General features: G+C 46.4%; 1 protein-coding gene across 2 annotated transcripts in view; it reads left to right on the forward strand.

Annotated features, from left to right (window-relative positions):
- The window catches only part of GALNT17 (polypeptide N-acetylgalactosaminyltransferase 17), a 446,893-nt gene that overhangs the window by 413,746 nt on the left and 13,744 nt on the right, over positions 1 to 19,403 (forward strand). For both annotated transcript variants that reach the window (XM_045461501.1, XM_045461502.1), the window contains one exon: positions 4,902 to 4,997. In XM_045461501.1, coding sequence (XP_045317457.1) covers positions 4,902 to 4,997 — 96 coding nt within the window. The remainder of the gene's footprint in view (positions 1 to 4,901; positions 4,998 to 19,403) is intronic.

Raw genomic sequence — 19,403 nt, forward strand, 5'->3', positions numbered from 1 at the left:
CTTCTCGGCTTGCTGAGCTCAACATATGCTAAAATATATTTCATATGGACTATAGCATTAAATGAAAGAAGTCAAACTAATCAGATTCAGTTTGGTAACAAAATCTACCATTATTTAGACAACTCTATTTCTAACACTCCCTCCTACTGGTTCTTTTCACCACACCAGGCCCCCGAGCAACAGGAAAAAGAAGAAGGCAGAGTGAATATCGTACTATATTTGCAATTTATGTCCTCCGGTTTTCATGTACAATTCTGTTTGAGAGTCTTTCCCCAGGCCAGTGAATATCTCTGGGTTTAATGCTCCTTGCTCCTTCCCAATTTTTTAGCGGGCTTGTTTCTTGGCTTAAAAAAAACGTCCTCGTCACGTGAATTATCTGTGTCTCGTTGTTAATTGCATTCTGGTAACCTGTAACGTTCTGTTGTTAAGTTTTTACTTAACTTCTCGTTAGTTCAGGGGCGCCTGGGTGGCTCGGTCGGTTAAGCGTCTGACTTGGGCTCAGGTGATGATCTCACAGCTCGTGAGTTTGAGCCCCGCGTCGGGCTCTGTGCTGGCAGCTCGGAGCCCGGAGCCCGGAGCCCGCTTCAGATTCTGTGTCTCCCTCTCTCTGCCCCTCCCCTGCTCATGCTCTGTCTCTGTCTCTCTCTCTCAAAAATAAATAAAAGATTTTTAAAAAATTCTCGTTAGTTCACAGGCAGTGTAATGTTAGTTTCAGATGTGCAATATAGTGATTCGACCCGGTTATATTACACTCCACTTGACCCTTCATGTTGGAGACTCAGGGATGAATTTTTTTCTTTTTTTTTCAAAAAACGTTAGAAGCAATGCAGTTCCTGGATCGTGGGGTGGTTCTAGTTTTTGAACCTGTTGCTCATCACAACAAGTGCCCTTCTTAATCCCCATCCCTCCCCCACCCCCCATCCCCCTCCCCTCTGGTAAGCATCACTTTGTTCTCTATAGTGAAGAGTCTGTTTCTTGGTTTGCCTCTCTCTCTTTTTCCCTGTGTTGTTTTGTTTCTTAGACTCCACATGTGAGTGAAATCACATGGTGTGTGTCTTTTTCAGACTGATTTCACTTAGCTTAATACCCTCTAGCTCCATCCACATTGTTGCAAATGGCAAGGTTTCATTCTTTTTTATGGCTGAATAATAGTCCATTGTGTGTTTTTTACCACACCTTCTTTACCCATTCATCACTCGATGGACATTTGGGCTCTTTCCATAATATGGCTGTTGCAGATAGTGCTGCCGTAAACATCAGAGTGCAGGTACCCCCTTTAAATTAGCATTTTTGCATTCTTTGTACCTAGTAGTGCAAAGATGCTCGACCTCACTCATCATCAGGGAAATGCAATGAGATAGCAACTCACACCTGTCAGAATGGCCTAAAATCAACAACACAAGACACAACAGATGTTTGAGGATGCGGAGAAAGAGGAACCCTCTTGCACTGTCGGTGGGAATGCAAACTGGCGCAGCCGCTTCGGAAAACAGTATGGCGGTTCCTTAAAATTTAAAACGAGAACAACCCTACGATCCAGCAACTGCGCTACCTCTAATGTTTTGTTTTGTTTTTAATTCGTCTCCGAGTCTCCAAAATGAAGGGTCAGGGGGCATGTAACACAAGAACGTTAACACACTTTCTCCTTGACTGAGAAAGTTCATCAACTTCTCAGCCTTTGCTAATATTATCTGGGGTTTGGGGCACAAACATTCTTTTCCTTTATTTCCATTTTATACCTTTCAGAATAGCTTTACGGTTAAATTCATTTCAGTAACAAGATGTACGATTATTCAGGCAACTGTATTTTAACACTTACTGCTAGCAGTCCTGTTTGCCATGCCCAGACCCCAGCATGGTGACAGAGGGAGACAGACATGTCTGAGCAGGTGTCAGCCCCAGTGTTTTTCATCCTGACCACAGCGATGGCGCCCAAGCCCACTTACAGAGTAAGCCACCTTCCCTTGCTTTTTAAATGTCTATTCACCTCTATTAGCTGGAATGCTTTAACGTGATTTTTTAAATTTTTTAATGTATTTTGAGAGAGACAGAGAGCGCAAGCAGGGGAGGGGAAGAGAGAGAGAACAAGAGAGAGAGAGAATTCCAAGCAGGTTCCGCACCGTCAGCGGGGAGCTCCATGCGGGGCTTGAACTCATCAACTGAACCGTGAGACCATGACCTGAGCCAAAATTGAGTCGGACGCTCAACCAACTGAGCCACCCAGGCGCCCCTGCCTTAACATAATTTTTAAAGAAAGACATGTGCCCGCTTTATGTCCTGATTCTTCCATGTACTGCTTTTCCACATGTAAAAGCAACTCAGTGAGCACAAAAACATTCACCGGGTCTTTGGTCAAAATTCTGTGGTTGGCTCATACTGCCCTCGTGGCCTGAAGTGCCTCTGCCCCTTGCTTGATTTTACTCATCTTTGTTATTCTCTTACCATTATTTATATGAAAGACCATGCACATACGGTATGCATAAAGCATACAGGTGCAGCATAATAATATACAGCAATATAATAATATACAGATGGAATGGGGACGTGTTTTCGTTGCTGTCCTGGCAAAAATTCAGTCTTGCATGAGCTCTTCCTGTGTCTGTCTCTCCAGACCATGGACTGTTTCAGGGCAAGGACTGTGTTGTTTATTTTTGCATTCATTGAACTTAGCACAGTCCCAGGCACATATGAGGCCCTCCCTAATATTTATTAAGTTACTGAATAATAGATTTCTTTGCATAAACATTACAGACAAAATTGAAAAGCCTGGCATTCTGAAATCATTATAGGGAACAAATATGCCATAAAAACAATACCTTAATATATTAGGAGTGCTTCTAAATCTACAATAAAACCACCGGAGATCCCAATGGGGAAATAAGCAGATAATTCTTAAAAAGGGAAAGAATTGCTACACTTGAAACTCTCCAATTTCCTATTAATTGTCAATTCATAAAAACAAGAATGTCTTTCCTCACCTCTCAAAACAATATTCTCTATCACCTGTAATTTTTATTTTATACTTCTCTTAAAAGCTTCATTAGACTCCATTGGACACATTTTTATAATATTGCTCTTGTGTAGACATTAAAAAAAAGACATAAGCAAAATACATTTGGTAGATGTTATCACTTTCAACATCTTAATTCTTCTGAATTACTTTTTGACTCAGAAGTTTGCTTGGGTTTTTTTTCCACGTAATTTATCCTTTGCCTCATTGAAAGCATCGGCAGTGAGCGTGTCCTCAAAGCATCTACAAAAGAACTAAAACACAGCACGGGGCTCCAAGGTGACTCAGCAGAGATCTCTTGCTTGGGACCTTTTGTGCAACATATCTGATTCATCACTTCTACCCCTCTGCATACATTTTTGGTAACTTGGGTTTAAAGCAATACCCCCGCCAGTTTCTTTAGAATTTTTCTTCCAAGCAGCTTTCTTTTTTTTCCCTCCAGCTTTATTGAGATATAATTGACATATAAAGCTATATAAGCTTAAGGGGTCCAACATGTTGATTTGACACACTTACATATTATAAAGTGATTATTGCCATAGAGTTAGCTAACACCTCTGTTACATCCCCTAATTACCATCTCTTTTTTTGGTGATGAGAACATTTAAGATGATCTAATCGCTGGGTGATTTTCCAAGTATGTGATACAGTATTATTGGCTATGATTACCATGCTGTGCACTAGGTTCCCAGCATCTAAGTTTGGATGTTTGTATACTTTGACCAACACAATATTTTTAAAGCATGAAACTCAGGACTAATAAGTATTTACATACCTTGTGGATGGGAATAGAAATTAGTTTGAAGCTCCTGGAAAGGATTTGGACGGCAGGTTTTAAGAACATTAAGGCAGCTCTACCTTCTGCTACCGTAACCGCAGTTCTAGGATTATTTTCTTAATAAAACCTGAAGGGTGAACAAGCTTTACACAGTTGCTCATTACAGTCCAACTTGAACAAAACGAAATTGTCTCAGAATTAGGGAAAAAAATTAACCAAATTTGGGAAAGGATGGTGAGCGATTGTTACTTTCTTCTACAGTTTTCGAGATATCTCAGTAGGATGGGGTTATTTTTGTAATCTTTAAAACAAACAAAAAAAAAGGCAGTGAAACTCTGCTCAGTTGCCTGAACCTAAACACAGTTTGGAAGCACAGAAGCCAAGTGCCCCTTGCCTCCCTTCTTGATTTGTCTCTGGTTAGTTTGGTTTCCATGGAGGAGACCGAGTGTAAGACCAACAACTTTTTCCCACCGGTTTGAGATTGCAACATGGCGGGTGGGATGGACACCAGTCTAGGTTCCAACGAGACAAATTCTTCCGTGTTCCCAGAGAGATGTGCGTAGCTAGGTTCTGGGCTTTTGTCTTGGGGACTTCGGTCCGTTCTGCCACAGATGCGTTCCAAACACCTAGCATGGTACCTGCCACCGTCTAGGCATCCAGTAAGTATTTTTTGAATATGTAGATAAGTACAGAAATATATACATAAATTGTTGCTCGGCGGCAGGGTTTTTGTTTGCTTTGGGGATTACTGGTTTTAATGCCTCCATGCCAGCAGTGACTTCAGAAACTGACCCATGATTCCCGGGGTTATTAAAAGCAGTGTTGGTGTCGAGGCCCACTCTGGATAACCAGTGGGTAACTAGTGTTCCTATGTCCAGATGTTCCCTAGGCTTCTCTTCTGTGCTGGGGACGGGGGAGCTGTGTGTCAGCAGGGGCTAGGGGTGTCGCAGGCAGAGCACTCATGCCCACACCGTCCGTTGAAGGACTTTGTCTTTCTTGCCAAAATGATCACCTCACAGAAAAGTCCGAACCAAGTCATGGCGGAACAAGGGTTGGGCAGCGGAATTTCCACCAGATGAGCTCTGATGGGTGATGTTTTGCCTATTCCTACAGCTTCGAAACAACAAGGCTAAAGACGTCTGCTTGGACCAGGGGCCACTGGAGAACCACACAGCAATACTGTACCCATGCCATGGCTGGGGACCCCAGGTAGGAGCCCATCTCTGACCAGGAGGGGAGTAAAATCACCAGCCTCCAGAGGATCTGTGGGGCATCTGTTGTTCTCTACTTCGTAGCTGTTCTGTGTTCTGAGATTTTAAGGAGAAGGGCAGGGGTTGGTGCATTCTGGTTGTTCCTGCATAGCAGTTGGGAAAAGATTCATGAGTGTTTGCATCAGCACAGATATTAAGAGGATCAATGGGCACACTGCATACCGGATAGAGAATGTGAATACATTTCAGAGTCATGTGCAATTAGGTAAGTATCTGCCACATGGGCATACGTTCTAATCATAACTAAATATGCCCACTTACACGTACTTCAAAGAAATAACAGACTTCCTCATGAGAACATGCCTGACATGTTCATCCCGAAGGACCAGCTGGGTGGTAAGTGTGACCGGGTCTGTAAGTACAAGAGCTAAGCGCTAACTGGGGAAGAGAAACGTGCCGATAGTAACATTTCAGAGAACACACGCCTTCTCCGATTTCTCAGGAAAACACAGAATAACTCAAAAAGGGCAACACGTTCGACCAACATTGTGAAAATAGAGCCTAGTCAATGAATTTCCCTCGGCAACTTTGTGCTAACCCAAGGTGTGTGCGCACATGTATGCATACGTGTGTGTTTACGTATGTATGTGTGTGCATGTGTGTGAATAAAGAGCTTGGCAGAAATTCTCTGAGATTTGGGAGAAAACGTACCCAAAAATGTCATTAGACTTGACATTCACAAAAGTTTAAGACATTTTTTTATGTCAACTAATAGGAATAAAAGGCAGGCTACAAACGGGGAAAACATTTATGATGCAGTCCTCGTGGAGCACCAGACAGGTGATTCTGAGCCAGACTCAGTGATTCCCTCTCTCTGGATCTCAGTGTGCTCCTCTGTAATAGGAAGACACTGGACAAAATGCCCCGTCAGCTCCCTTGGTCCGTCTCTTGTTCCGTGAACCCAAAGACATTCAGTTGCCAATTCACATTCAGGAGTCACGCGCGCACATTCAGGCAGGCATTCGTTATGGCTCATGGGTTTCCTCTGTTCCTGGCACTTTTGCTTCCCATTAAGCCAATACCTGGAAGGAGAGGAATTGTGTTCTCTCTACCATCATGACAGGTAGTTCTTTCCCTTTTTTTAAGTGTACTTACTTATTTTGAGGGAGAGGGAGCAAGCACGAGCAGGGGAGAGGGAGAGAGAGAATCCCAAGCAGGCTCTGAGCTGCCCAACGTGGAGCTCAATCCCATGAACCGTGAGATCAGAACCTGAGCTGAAATTGAGAGCCAGACATTTACCCGACTGAACCACGCGGGCTGCCCCATGGCAGGAAGTTCTGATAGTCCAGACCCTCAGCATCCCTTCAGTGTGTGACAGGTCCTCTGAAGGTGGATAATGGGTACTGCGAGACAGATCGAATCCTGAGCCCTTTGCTTCTGGGGGGTAGACAGGCAGCATGGGGAAACTGAGGCACAGAGGAGCGAGTGCCTGTGAGCAAAGCAGACGAGAACCCATGCCCTCCAGCCTGACTAAAGTGCTCTACGTTCAAACCCAACCCATGTACGTCAAGATGATTTACTTGGCTAAAAGCACGCGTGGGGAGCAGGAGAGCGACCAGGCTCTCCACAGGGAGGCACTCCGAGCAAAGGCATTAGGGACTAACGAATCCAGGGAGTGTCTCCGTCCATTTATCCGTTCGCTCAACAGACCGCAGGTGCTCAACAGTTCGCTCACTGACCGCAGGTGCTGGTCACGAGTGTATATGGCGGTGGGTTGCTTTGGTCCCTGCTCTCAGATGGGCTCCACTTGAGGGAAGAGACAAAGAGACAGGAGACTCTATAGCATAGGAAGTGTGGAAAGAACAAGATAGCCCGGGGGCTGGAACACAGAAGGCGGCCCAGCATGGCTGGCGCTCAGAGTTGCGAGAGGGGAGGGCTGGCTGGGAGATCATGCAGAAGGGGATGGAGAGGTGGGTCTCCCAAGGCCAGAGAAGGCATGCTCCAAGACACAGGTCCTTGCCTTCATGGTGCAGCAGAATCACCTGGAAGGCCTGTGAAAGCCTTCTGGCTTCTAAACTTCTGGGCCCCCCCCCCCCCAGAGCTTCTGAGTCAGGGGGCTTGGGGTGGGAGGGGAGATTTTGCATTTCTAACAAGTTCTCAGATGATGCCACGATGCTGGCCTGAGCAGTGTGGGACTTGACTCTGGGGGTACTAGGGAACCACCAGGGGCACCAGGCGGGTGGTGGTGACGGCTTAGATCAGGCTTAGATTGAACTCTTGGAGGAGTTCAGAGAGGGGTGGATGCTACGGAAGCATCCTGGCCATCGGCCCCTGCTGACTCTCCAGCTCTTCCCTCTCAGGGTCTGGAGGTGACAAGGACCCTGGAAGCCTTGGTGACCCGGGCAGTGGAGGTGGGGAGCCGTGGCCTGCAGGGGATGGTCAAGTCAGACATTTAAGAGGCCGCATCTTGGGACAGGCCATATGACAAGTTGGCAATCGAGCCCAACTGGTGCTGGGTGAGCTGGCGGGGAGGGGGACATCGGGACATGGTGGTATCATGCCGGGAGGGTAGCGGGAGCCTGGACGCTAAGCCCTGGGGATGTCAGCTTCTGAGCCACACTGCTGTATGTGACTGTCATTCGGGAGATGCCAGGAGTAGCGTTTGGAAAAATACTTACCTCCCAGTTTTCTCCACCCAGTGTTCCGAACAGGTAACATTTGAGCTAAGTACTTGCTAACTGTGGCATAACAGACCCTGTCATGTTTAGATATCTGCATAATCAAAAAAACTGGCCTGTGAGGCCAACCTCTGGGCATGAGAAAAGGAATCAAGGTGGTCTAATAAATGTCTCCCAGAGATCTGAGGGCTTCCCTGTGCGGCTCCGAAATTCATCTTTCCTGGGTTCCATCTGCACACAGGGCTTTTTCCAATGGATTCTCCTCCCATTTAGCGGATTATAGAATGAAAAAGCAAGGGAGGCTGTCCATTGACCGCCCCCCCCACCCCGCACCCCAGCGCTGGGATGAACACCTAGGAGGGGACCATGGTTGTTTTCCATCAGCTGATTTTTTTAAGTAAGTCTAATGTTGTTTTCTGTTCTACCACATGTTCTGAATTGAGAAGGCACCCTGGGTACTTCTCTCCAGCTGCCAGGCTGCCCCCCCCCCCCGCCACCGTCGCTCATCAAGGTTTCCTCCCCCTCCTTGCAAAACCACTCCCTCTGCGCTGGGAGTGAGTTCCCCACCAGTCACGTGCCTTGGCATCTTTTAAAACCGCTCCGGAAAGTGCTTTGGGCAAACAGAGACTGAATCAAAGCTCCTGGAACGAGGCAACTCCCAGAAGAAGAAACTGGTGTTCCACGGACATTGTGAGCTTAATTAATGGACTCTCGGTCGTAATTTATTATCCGACAGCAATTAAACAGAGAGAAAATAAGCACCGAGGAGGGTGATCTCCTGTCTTCCAACATGTGTTTGCCAACAAAATGGAAAAGGTTCCTTGCCACTCGGAGAGCCTGCTCTCTCACAAGTGTCTATCAGCGAGCTGCTGACCAGCCTCGCTCTTGTCCGGTTACTAATTTGGATTGGACACATGCCCGTTTCTTTTCGAGCTCAAGTTTTACCTAAAAATGGGGTGTCAACGATGCAGCAATAGCCTCTGGTGTCAGCTCGACCTCATTGAGAGCCGGGGTTCTTGGCTAAGGAGGCCCTCGGCTCCCCCACCCGGCTCCAGGCTGCCGATCTGGGCCCAGGTCAGGTGGTTGCCCTGCAGGCCTATCAGCCATGAGATTGGCCTCTTCTGTCAGCCCCTTCCTCCTCCCTCCCCATCCACCTGGTCAACCTGTCAGCCACCCCCGGCCACTCCTTCTGATTTCCCTTGAGGACCAAGGTCAAGGAGAGAGAAGGGTGGGCAGTGCTGCCCCCAGGGGCCCCCAAGCACATGCGCATCTTCCTTCTTACCCTTTAACAGCCCCAATGGCCCTGGGCTGCTCTCTTGAGCCCCTGCCGCTGAGCTGTTGCTGAGGTCCCAATGGACTGTGGCCCAGAGCTTCATGGCACAGCCCTGAGCACTGGGCCAGAGCCATGGCTGGGCGGAGACAGGGAATAGAAATGCTGGCGATAGGGGCACCGGGGTGGCTCGGTCAGTTAGGCGTCTGACTCTCGAGTTCAGCTCAGGTCATGATCTCACGGTCTGTGGGTTTGAGCCCTGTGTCGGGCCCTGCGCTGGCAGCGTGGAGCCTGCTTGGGATTCTCTCTCGCCCTCTCTCTCTCTCTCTTTGCCCCTCCACTGCTCGTGCTGTCTCTCTCTCTCTCTCTCAAAATAAATAAATAAACATTAAAAAATGGTTCATGCTGGCCGTAAACCCATTTCTGTTTTTAGTGATATGTTTAATCCTACCGGGTGGGTAGTCCCCCACCCCCTCCACCCCCGATTTCCCAAAAATGAGAACATTGAGGTGGTCGTGAACCCTGGGCTGTGGCATCTGGTGCGTTGTGGGGAGCCTGTCTCATTCCCTTGAGTGAGCCCCCATGGTTCGCTAGCCCACGGGAAGGCATGGTGGAAGGACTTGTGTTGAGCACGGACACAATGCTAGGCAAGAGGTAAGGGCAGAGGCACGGAGGTTGGTGGGGACAACATGCATATGGCATGTTCGGGGGACAGTGATATGGTTGTTGTAGGGCAACCAGTAGGGACAGGGTATTGAGAGCCCTGGGTTCCAGGATGAGGGGCCGGGGCTCCCCCCTGAGCCTCTCGGGTGTGGTCCGGAGAGCCGTGAGCCACCAACAGCGCGTCACGAAAGCCGACTGGCCCGTGAGTCCAACCCCAGACCTCCTGAAGCTACGGCCTGAGAATCTGCATGCTGTCGTCTCCAAGTGTTTTCCTGTCTCAGTCAACACCGTCTGTTGGGCGTCCATTACGGGCCAGGCTGTGTGACTTACAGGTCAGGTACATATGTATTTGCCCGACATGAGGCCCAGTGTCCCAACCGAATTCTTCTTTCCAGCTTATAATAGTAATACTTCTATATAATCGGGGTTGGGTTTTTTTTTGTTGTTGTTTTTGCGGTAAATTCATTCTTGTTAGCGTAACTGCAAGGTTTCCCTGACACATGCCGTCAGGTCACCCCACCTCAATCGAGGCCTGCCACCTCCAGAAGTCCCTTGAGCCCCTTCGTGATTAATCCCTCCCTCTGTCCCCAAATTTGAGGCCCAACTTCACCTCCTGGAACAGCCCACCTGGCAACAGTTCTGGTACAGTTTCCTCCCTGAGCCGAGGCCCACAGCCAGCACGCCAGCACAAGGTTGGAGTCGGTGGTCCCCTGGGCGTTCAAGGCGCTCCCCGTGAAACAGCCCCTAGCTGTGGCGGAACATTCTTGGAGGTGTGTATCACAGAGAGGGGTGTCAGGCTCTGTCCCAAGGGCCCCTGTGACTCCCTGCACTCCAGGGAGGTATCGGAGGTCTCTCTTCTGCTTGCCCCCCCCCATCAATACGTTTTATTCTTCCTCCCCCTCCTTTTCAGAGAAGCTCCCATTCCTTGCCCTCGGTGAATTCATCACCAGAATGACAGATGAGAATTCTTTTATCCTGTAATTAAATTTAATCTGATCTTCGACTTATTCTTTGATGGCTTCATCTTTTAAGTGATACATCATCCAAACACCTTGTCACGATGATGCATTGTGCCAGGAAGGCGCTGGTGCCCCCCTGGAGTGACGGGGCTCCCACAGCTATTAGCACGCGGAAGGCACTCGGAAAACGCGGGAGTTAATGACATCCAAGCAGCCTCTTGGCTTCCAGGCAAAGTCATGTAAGCGTTGGGGCTCAGGGGCTGGAACCGTTGAGGGCTGAGAGCGCACTGAAGGTACCACCCCCGGAAGGATGGCTTTGCCCCAGAAAACAGACCTGTGACTTGGGGGACGGGCCGCTCGCATTTGGTAAGAAGCAGGCCCGGGAATCCCTTTCAGTTCCTGGAGAGCATCATGAGGCCAGAGCTGGGGAGCTTTAGACCTTGTGGGAAAATCGGGTTGGAGGAGGGAGGGCAGCCACCCATGTTAAGGAAACCTGCAGAGACAAAAAGAGGAGGGAAAAGAGAGAGGAGGGGAAAGAAAACGCCAGCGCTCTTGGACACATCCGAAATATGACACCACCGAGTCTCTGTACCATTCGTTTCCATCTCTCATCTCCTGTGCGGTATTTTTAAAAACCCTCTCCTTGCGTCCCAGTGCAACACTTTTATAAATTCATTTTGCCTCGTTGCAGATAGCAGGAATATTAAGTGCTTTTTTTGTTGTTGTTGTTGTTGTTGTTCTTCTGACTCGTCTTCTCTCAAAATATTCAAACTGCTTCTGATTTTATTATTTCCAGGTTGTTAGCTCCTGCCTTCCAGGCCCTGCCTCCATCCAGCCTTTGTGAGCGTCCCTGGTACCCACCTTCTCTGTAGACCTCCATGCGCTTTGCACTTCTGAGACTTTCCCGAGGCTTCAGCTTTGCTTCCCTGTTTGATTTCCAATCCCCAGTTCACTTTTTTAAATTACCCCTGACAAGTGGGTCTTGAGGTCCACGTACAGGAAGCAGGAATGCCCGATTTCCTAAATGGCATTTGGAAGTAAATGCACATGAATTTTACCTTGCTTAAGGAGGACTCCAGGGTTAAGGAGGAATTACTGTATTACTGCTCTCTTGCCAGAATGGGTTGATGAACTATTCTTTACAGAAAATCAGAATTCTTTTCCAGTAGAGATCCTTTTTTTTTCTTTTTTCCTTTCTTTCTCAATTTCAGAGAGAGAGAGAGAGACTGAGGGAGGGAGAGGGGCAAAGGGTGAGACAGATAGAAAATCTCAAGGAGACCCCATGCTCAACATGGAGCCTGACCCAGGACTTGATCCCATGACCCTGGGATCATGACCTGAGCCGAAATCAAGAGTCGGACGCTCAGACGACTGAGTCACCCAGGTGCCCCTCCAGTAGAGATTCTTAGTTAAAACTTCTATGTCTGCTTAGAAGTTTAGTGGATTTTTTCTCCAGCCACAAAAAGTGATCCAGGTAGATTTTGTGTTAATGGTAGGTATGGAATAAGGAAAACTCACACTGAGTAGTCAGATGGTGACCACATTTTCAACTGAACCTTTCTCCCTTCCTTGCCCAGAGCTGTTAAATTCAAAGAAAGTCACTGCTAATCTTTTCCTTTTCTACTAAAAGATGCAACAGCATTGCAATGAGTTTGGAAAAAAAAATTTAAATCATCCATAATCTCGCCATCCTAAAACAACTATGATCATTTCCGAGGTGGGCTTCCAGCCCTTGCGTTTTCAAAGAAGTATGTTGGCTTCCTAGGCTGTTCACAAATCGTTGAATTAATAACATCCCTTCCTCTGAAGGACAAGAAGAGGGAAGTGGAACCTACTGGTGAAGAAGTCTTCAGTGCCTTAGCATTACCAGGTGCAGCGGCGAAAGAGGAAAACATTACAGTAGCCTCACCCCCTGGCCATTTAGTGCTGAGAGTTTCAGCGCTTCTTTGGAACAGCAATGTCTGTCGAATGGTTATTTTCAAAGATGTTGCTTGTTCAGAATGGAGACGGTCTGAGAACCTGGCCAGTCAGAGTTAAGGGCAGATCCTGAAGAGTTTATTGCTAGTGCAGCTCAGGCCATTGGTCTAAGATGTCAGGGCCTCCGAAGTCTGAGTTCCCATCAGAGAAGGCCAGAAGAAGACCAAATGTCAGTAGCACAATGTTCTAGACTGTTCTTATCTACCGTCCTACCACCTGCCTGGCTTAGAAGGTAGGGGTGCCAGGTTTGGGACAACTTTCTGGAATCCCACCCACATGGGGACCACCAAGGATGCCATATACACTGACATTGGTTCCAGAAAAGGGCCTTTTGCAGATTTCTCTGTGCCGTGGTGGTGTCATCACCAACCCCCTTCCTGAGAGTGCTGCCTTGCATGGCCTCCTGGCTTCCTCCTGCAGCTACAGGGGCCAAGTGTCAGGTGACGGAGCCTACTTTTCAAGAGATTCCTATCTTGCCTTCCTGATACTGCTCCCAACATGAAATGTCTGCAGGGCTTGGATCTGTGGCCCTCCATGGAAATGGAAATGTCAACCAGCCAAGAACTGAACACCTTCCCAAGAAGCCTTGTAGGAAGGCTTCGTACACAAGGATGTGGGTTCTCGTCAGCTCGGGCTCACTATCCCCCACTTAAATGGTTGGTTTGGCCATGCACAGGATAGGAGATTTCAACCTGGGGGACGTATGGTCATCCAAAGGCCCACGCTCGCACTCCAGATACTTTTTGTCATGGCATTCTCTGTTGGGAATGAGGCTCCTAATTCCAGTCCCAAGGTGGGTAGGAGCTAACAAGAGCCATGCATGGCTAAGTGGAGATCTCTGATCTCTGCACCTTAGCGAGACTGGAAATCAGGAAATGATACTTCACCCACATCTCACATCAAAGTTAATTTTTCCATGGTGATGCTGAGAGGTACCTCAGTGGTTGGCTTCTAAGCTGTGATCTTGGGCAAGATACTGAAGCTCCTCGTACTTCAGTTTCCTCCTCTGTAATGTAAATATCATAATAGTATCCACCTCATAGAGATGCTGTGTCAGTTAAACAAGCTAATCGATGAAAAGTTCTTAGAAGAGGTCCACGGCACATGTCATATAAAATGATGTCCATGGTGCTGAACGTGAGACCTTGGGAAAGCTTCAGTTTTCCAAGAGTCAGTTAGGTACACAGTATTCTACTTTTTGAGGCTATAAAAACCAGTAACAAATAGCAGTGAAAACTTGAACATCCCCAGGCACTTTGAGCACCTCAAATCCTCGTATACCTTGCAAGCAGTAGATTGGACCAGTGATATCCAAGGTTTCTTCCAGTTCTCAGGTTTTGGGACACATGAGCCTTCCATCATTCAGCTAGACTTCTAGCTTGGTTCAGTTCTTCAAGGCAATGTTACCTGGAAAGCGGGTTATTCGGAAAGATGGATGAGACATGGAGACTCCTACCGCCTAGGAATTCGTAGTTAATTAAGGTGTTATTGTATCAAATAGCTTGGTGATTGGCTGAGTCCAACCACCAGTATTTTTTTTTTACTTATCAAATTTTTGCATATTTGCAAAAATTAAAAAATTTGAGAACATGGTCCAGGTTCTGGAGAAAACTCCAGCCTCATAGGTTGCCTATAGAAATACAAATTGGGCCATTCTTTTTTTTTTTTTTTTTGAAGGGAGTTTGGCAATCCTTACCAAAGCTACAGTATGCTTACTTTTTGACCTAACAATCCACTTGCAAAAATCTACACTGAAGATACATTTCCAACAATGTGAAAACACACATGTGCCCTCCTGTATTATTTGCAGTTGCAAAACATTGGAAACCACTTTAATGCCTATTCGTAGGCATAACATGGGCCATCCCTGTGAACTGATACTGAGTGATTTCCCCATACAGTTAGATGCAAAAGGCAAAGTACAAAGGAAGATGCTTAGTATGCTAACCGTTATTTAAGACAAATGGCCTCTGAAAAGTAAATACCTTTATCTGCTCATCTGTGCAAGAGATTCAGGAAGGATAAACCAGAAACAGATGAGATTGGTTACCTGCTGGAGGTGGGTGAGAACAGGGTGGACAGAACGTGGGAGCAGAATAAGGAATAAAAGGGGAGTGACACCTCTGAGCACAGTTTTCTGTCAAGTCCTGACTCTTAGAACCACCGTGATATTGAAAATCTCTGAGAAATAATAATAATTTCAACATTTGAAGATGTAAGGAAGAAGACCCACAATAGGATGCAAACAGTAAATGAAAAAAAAAAATTCACCCAACTAAATGAATAACATAACTGCACTGTTGGATGGGGAAGAATAACGCCAATCTCAATGGCTTGGAACCGGTTTGGACAGTTTTGACTGGATTCTAGAAACTTAAAGGAAAAAAGAACCATTGCCAATAATGCATTCTAGTCAGTAAGCTTGTTTTCCACAGGAGTCTGGGTTCACAATTCTGAAACTACTGTATGTGAACAAGTAAGTATATAAAGTATGGATAACGGACATGATTTCACTCATAGGTGGAATTTGGGAAGCGTAACAGATGTTCATACAGGAAGGGCAGGAAAAATAAGACGAAAACAGAGAGGGAGGCAAACCATAAATATGGAGAACTCTTAAATACGGAGAACAAAATGTGGGTTGATGGGGGTTGAGGGTGGGGAAAATGGGTAATGGACATTAAGGAGGGCACTTGTTGGGATGAGCCCTGGGTGTTATATGTAACTGATGAGTCACTGGAGTCTATTCCTGAAGCCAAGACTACACGGTGTGTTAACTAACTTGAGGATAAAAAGAAAAAAGGAAAAAGAAAGTATGGATACTGGGAACCTGGTCTCTTGCTGTTAGAGAAAGAGGTTATAAATAAAGAGAGGGTATGGCTAGAATGAATGTTGAGTTGCAATGTGAGGGATCAGGATGAAGTTATTTTATAGGTGCATGTAAAAATATATAAATATACATGTATAAAACATAGAGTGAGGTGTAGAAATAAATTTGTAGAAAATGTAGGCATAAAAACAAATGTGCCTATGGGTTAGTGTACATACATATATTTCCTAGCTCTGAGAGCGTCTAGAAGCAATACAATCCAGTAGCAGTGAACACATCTAGCACCCAGATTTTGGATGACCGCAGGGATGGAGCGGAAAATACAGGGTAAGCCTGGAAAACCTTGTGGGCGGTGTCAGAATAAAAGGAAGTGCTCTTCAAAAGGTGTTGTCTTCTCAATAGAACGTAGGAGCCACCCCGAAAGGAGTTCCTTATGTCCAAAGCTGGAACTATATAGCTGGAACAATAAAATATTGGATTGTCACTCATATGACTTTTTATTTTTTTTATTTTTTTTAAGAATGCACATAAATTTATTTTTTTTCAATATATGAAATTTATTGTCAAATTGGTTTCCATACAACACCCAGTGCTCATCCCAAAAGGTACCCTCCTCAATACCCATCCCCCACCCTCCCCTCCCTCCCACCCCCCATCAACCCTCAGTTTGCTCTCAGTCTTTAAGAGTCTCTTATGCTTTGGCTGTCTCCCACTCTAACCTCTTTTTTTTTTTTTCCTTCCCCTCCCCCATGGGTTTCTGTTAAGTTTCTCAGGATCCACCTAAGAGTGAAACCATATGGTATCTGTCTTTCTCTGTATGGCTTATTTCACGTAGCATCACACTCTCCAGTTCCATCCACGTTGCTACAAAGGGCCATATTTTGTTCTTTCTCATTGCCATATAGTACTCCATCATGTATATAAACCACAATTTCTTTATCCATTCATCAGTTGATGGACATTTAGGCTCTTTCCATAATTTGGCTATTGTTGAGAGTGCTGCTGTAAACATTGGGGTACAAGTGCCCCTATGCATCAGCACTCCTGTATCCCTTGGGTAAATTCCTAGCAGTGCTATTGCTGGGTCATAGGGTAGGTCTATTTTTAATTTTCTGAGGAACCTCCACACTGTTTTCCAGAGTGGCTGTACCAGTTTGCATTCCCACCAACAGTGCAAAAGGGTTCCCATTTCTCCACATCCTCTCCAGCATCTATAGTCTCCTGATTTGTTCATTTTGGCCACTCTGACTGGCGTGAGGTGATATCTGAGCATGGTTTTGATTTGTATTTCCCTGATGAGGAGCAACGTTGAGCCTCTTTTCATGTGCCTGTTGGCCATCTGGATGTCTTCTTTAGAGAAGTGTCTATTCATGTTTTCTGCCCATTTCTTCACTGGGTTATTTGTTTTTCGGGTGTGGAGTTTGGTGAGCTCTTTATAGATTTTGGATACTAGCCCTTTGTCCGATATGTCATTTGCAAATATCTTTTCCCATTCTGTTGGGTGCCTTTTAGTTTTGTTGGTTGTTTCCTTTGCTGTGCAGAAGCTTTTCATCTTCATAAGGTCCCAGTAGTTCATTTTTGCTTTTAATTCCCTTGCCTTTGGGGATGTGTCAAGTAAGAGATTGCTACGGCTGAGGTCAGAGAGGTCTTTTCCTGCTTTCTCCTCTAGGGTTTTGATGGTTTCCTGTCTCACATTCAGGTCCTTTATCCATTTTGAGTTTATTTTTGTGAATGGTGTGAGAAAGTGGTCTAGTTTCAACCTTCTGCATGTTGCTGTCCAGTTCTCCCAGCACCGTTTGTTAAAGAGACTGTCTTTTTTCCATTGGTTATTCTTTCAAAGATTAGTTGGCCATACTTTTGTGGGTCCAATTCTGGGGTCTCTATTCTATTCCATTGGTCTGTGTGTCTGTTTTTGTGCCAATACCATGCTGTCTTGATGATTACAGCTGTGTAGTAGAGGCTAAAGTCTGGGATTGTGATGCCTCCTGCTTTGGTCTTCTTCTTCAAAATTACTTTGGCTATTCGGGGCCTTTTGTGGTTCCATCATATGACTTTTTAAAAATGCATGAGTCCACAGTGACATAAACTCATGGAGAGAAAGGATAGCTCTTCCTTCAGTAGAAGTCCGCTTAGCAAATGTAGAAGGAATGTGGGAAGTACAAATCACCCCGAGGCATTCATGCCAGTAATATCTGTTGAAGTCCAGAAGTAACAATGGATGCTAAAATTGGTGGGTGAAAATATGATGAAAACGGAGATATTTTCAGTTTCTGAGTATCTCCCTTTATAAAGGGAAAATAGTAACTTCACAGTTGAGAAGCCCAAAAGACACCGCCTTAACCAAGTGATCAAGGTTAACGTCACTAGTAATGAGACCTCACAGACCCCTGATCTGATGCCCCGAGAAGGGCACAGCCTCACCTCTGTGGTTTGTCTTGTTAAAAATGCACAACTATGACTTTAATCATGAGAAAACGTCGGACAAACCCAAATTGAGGGACATTCTACAAAATAATTGCCCGGTACTCTTCAAAAGTGTCAAGGTCATTAAAAACAAGGGAAGACTGAGGAGCTATCCCAGATAGGAGGAAATTAAGGAGACGTGAGAACAGAATGCAGTGGGGGATCCTGGAAGAGAAAACATAGATGGAAACTGCTGAAATTTCTGGGAGGTCTCCGGATTAGTCCATAGGATTGTACCAGTGTGAATTCCCTGGCTTGGGTGATCATGCCATGATTATGTAAGATACTAACTTTCGGGTAAGCTGGATGCCAGGTATACTGGAACTCCCCGTACTATATTTGCAAATTTTTTGTAAGTCTAAAATGACTTTGACCTAAAAAGTTTTAAAAAAACATCTTTTGAGGGGTCTAGTTGACTGGAATTATTGGCGGAGAGGTCAAGGGAAGGGGTGAGGGAGGTTGGAGGTGATACTCCCCTGGCTTCACCAGGAGGTAGATAGTGGTGCCATTGTTGAGATTGGAGACATGGGTTTTGGAGGATGATGTGAGTTCTGTTTGGGGCGGTGTGAGTTTGGGGGGGGGGGTGGGTCTTGGAAACCCCCACAGTGATGTCCTCCAGGCAACCGAACATTCCAACCAGGTGCTGAGGACAGAGCGGGAGAGGCAGATGGGGCTTTGGGGGGGGGTGCACCAAGGGAGAGCAGAGCGCCGATCCTAGGACAGACCCTAGCGTGGCTCCACATTTAATGCTGCTGCCCCTCTAAAGGGGTGGCTTTAGAGATGTAAAGCTGAGTTCTGAGAGTCCCCTCCAAGTCCACTCCAGGCAAGGGCATGTGAGATCTGGATCAAACTGGGGGAATGAAGTGGGGGGTGGGAAAGAGAAGGGCAGGAGCGTAGCAGGAGACCCTGCTGTGGGATCCAGCCTTCTCCGGATCAGGGATCCAACTAGAAGTTACCCACAGACCTAGGCAGAGAGAACCCAATGGTCCAGGTAGCCACCTGGGGGTACTCGGCTTCCCGGAAGTATTGTCAGGGCTCTCGGGCCAGCAACCCTTGGACAGATAGCTCTGAGAACAGGCAGAGAACGGGAAGGAAGCTGGGAGTGGCTGAGTGCCGGGAAGGAACGGGGCCAGGAAATGCTGGCCCCATGAGGCCACGTGGGAGCCCATTGGAAAGAAAAGAAGTCTGGTGAGTTAGAAACAAGGCCCAGTTTTCAACTGGCACATGAGGTCAGGGGGGAATAAGAACAACAAAACATACAGGGCTTCCTATGCCCCATGCCTTCTTCTCACTAATTTACTTAATTCCACAACAACCCTATGACTTAAATTGTAAAATTATCCCCATTTTGAAAATGAGGAAATAAAGTCTCACAGGGCTTAAGGCCTAAGATCATCAAACCATTACCTGGCAGAGCTTAGATTTCTAGAGCAGGCTCCACGGTCCAAGTCTTTAGCCATATAATAGACTGCCTCGTTGATGACACAGCACAAAGCCAGGAACCCTGTTTCAATTGGCAAAAATGAGAAGGTGAGACAGATTTAATTAAGATCTTGCTAAAAGG

The sequence above is a fragment of the Leopardus geoffroyi genome, chromosome E3 (assembly GCF_018350155.1).
Source record: "Leopardus geoffroyi isolate Oge1 chromosome E3, O.geoffroyi_Oge1_pat1.0, whole genome shotgun sequence".
Lineage (NCBI taxonomy): Eukaryota > Metazoa > Chordata > Mammalia > Carnivora > Felidae > Leopardus > Leopardus geoffroyi.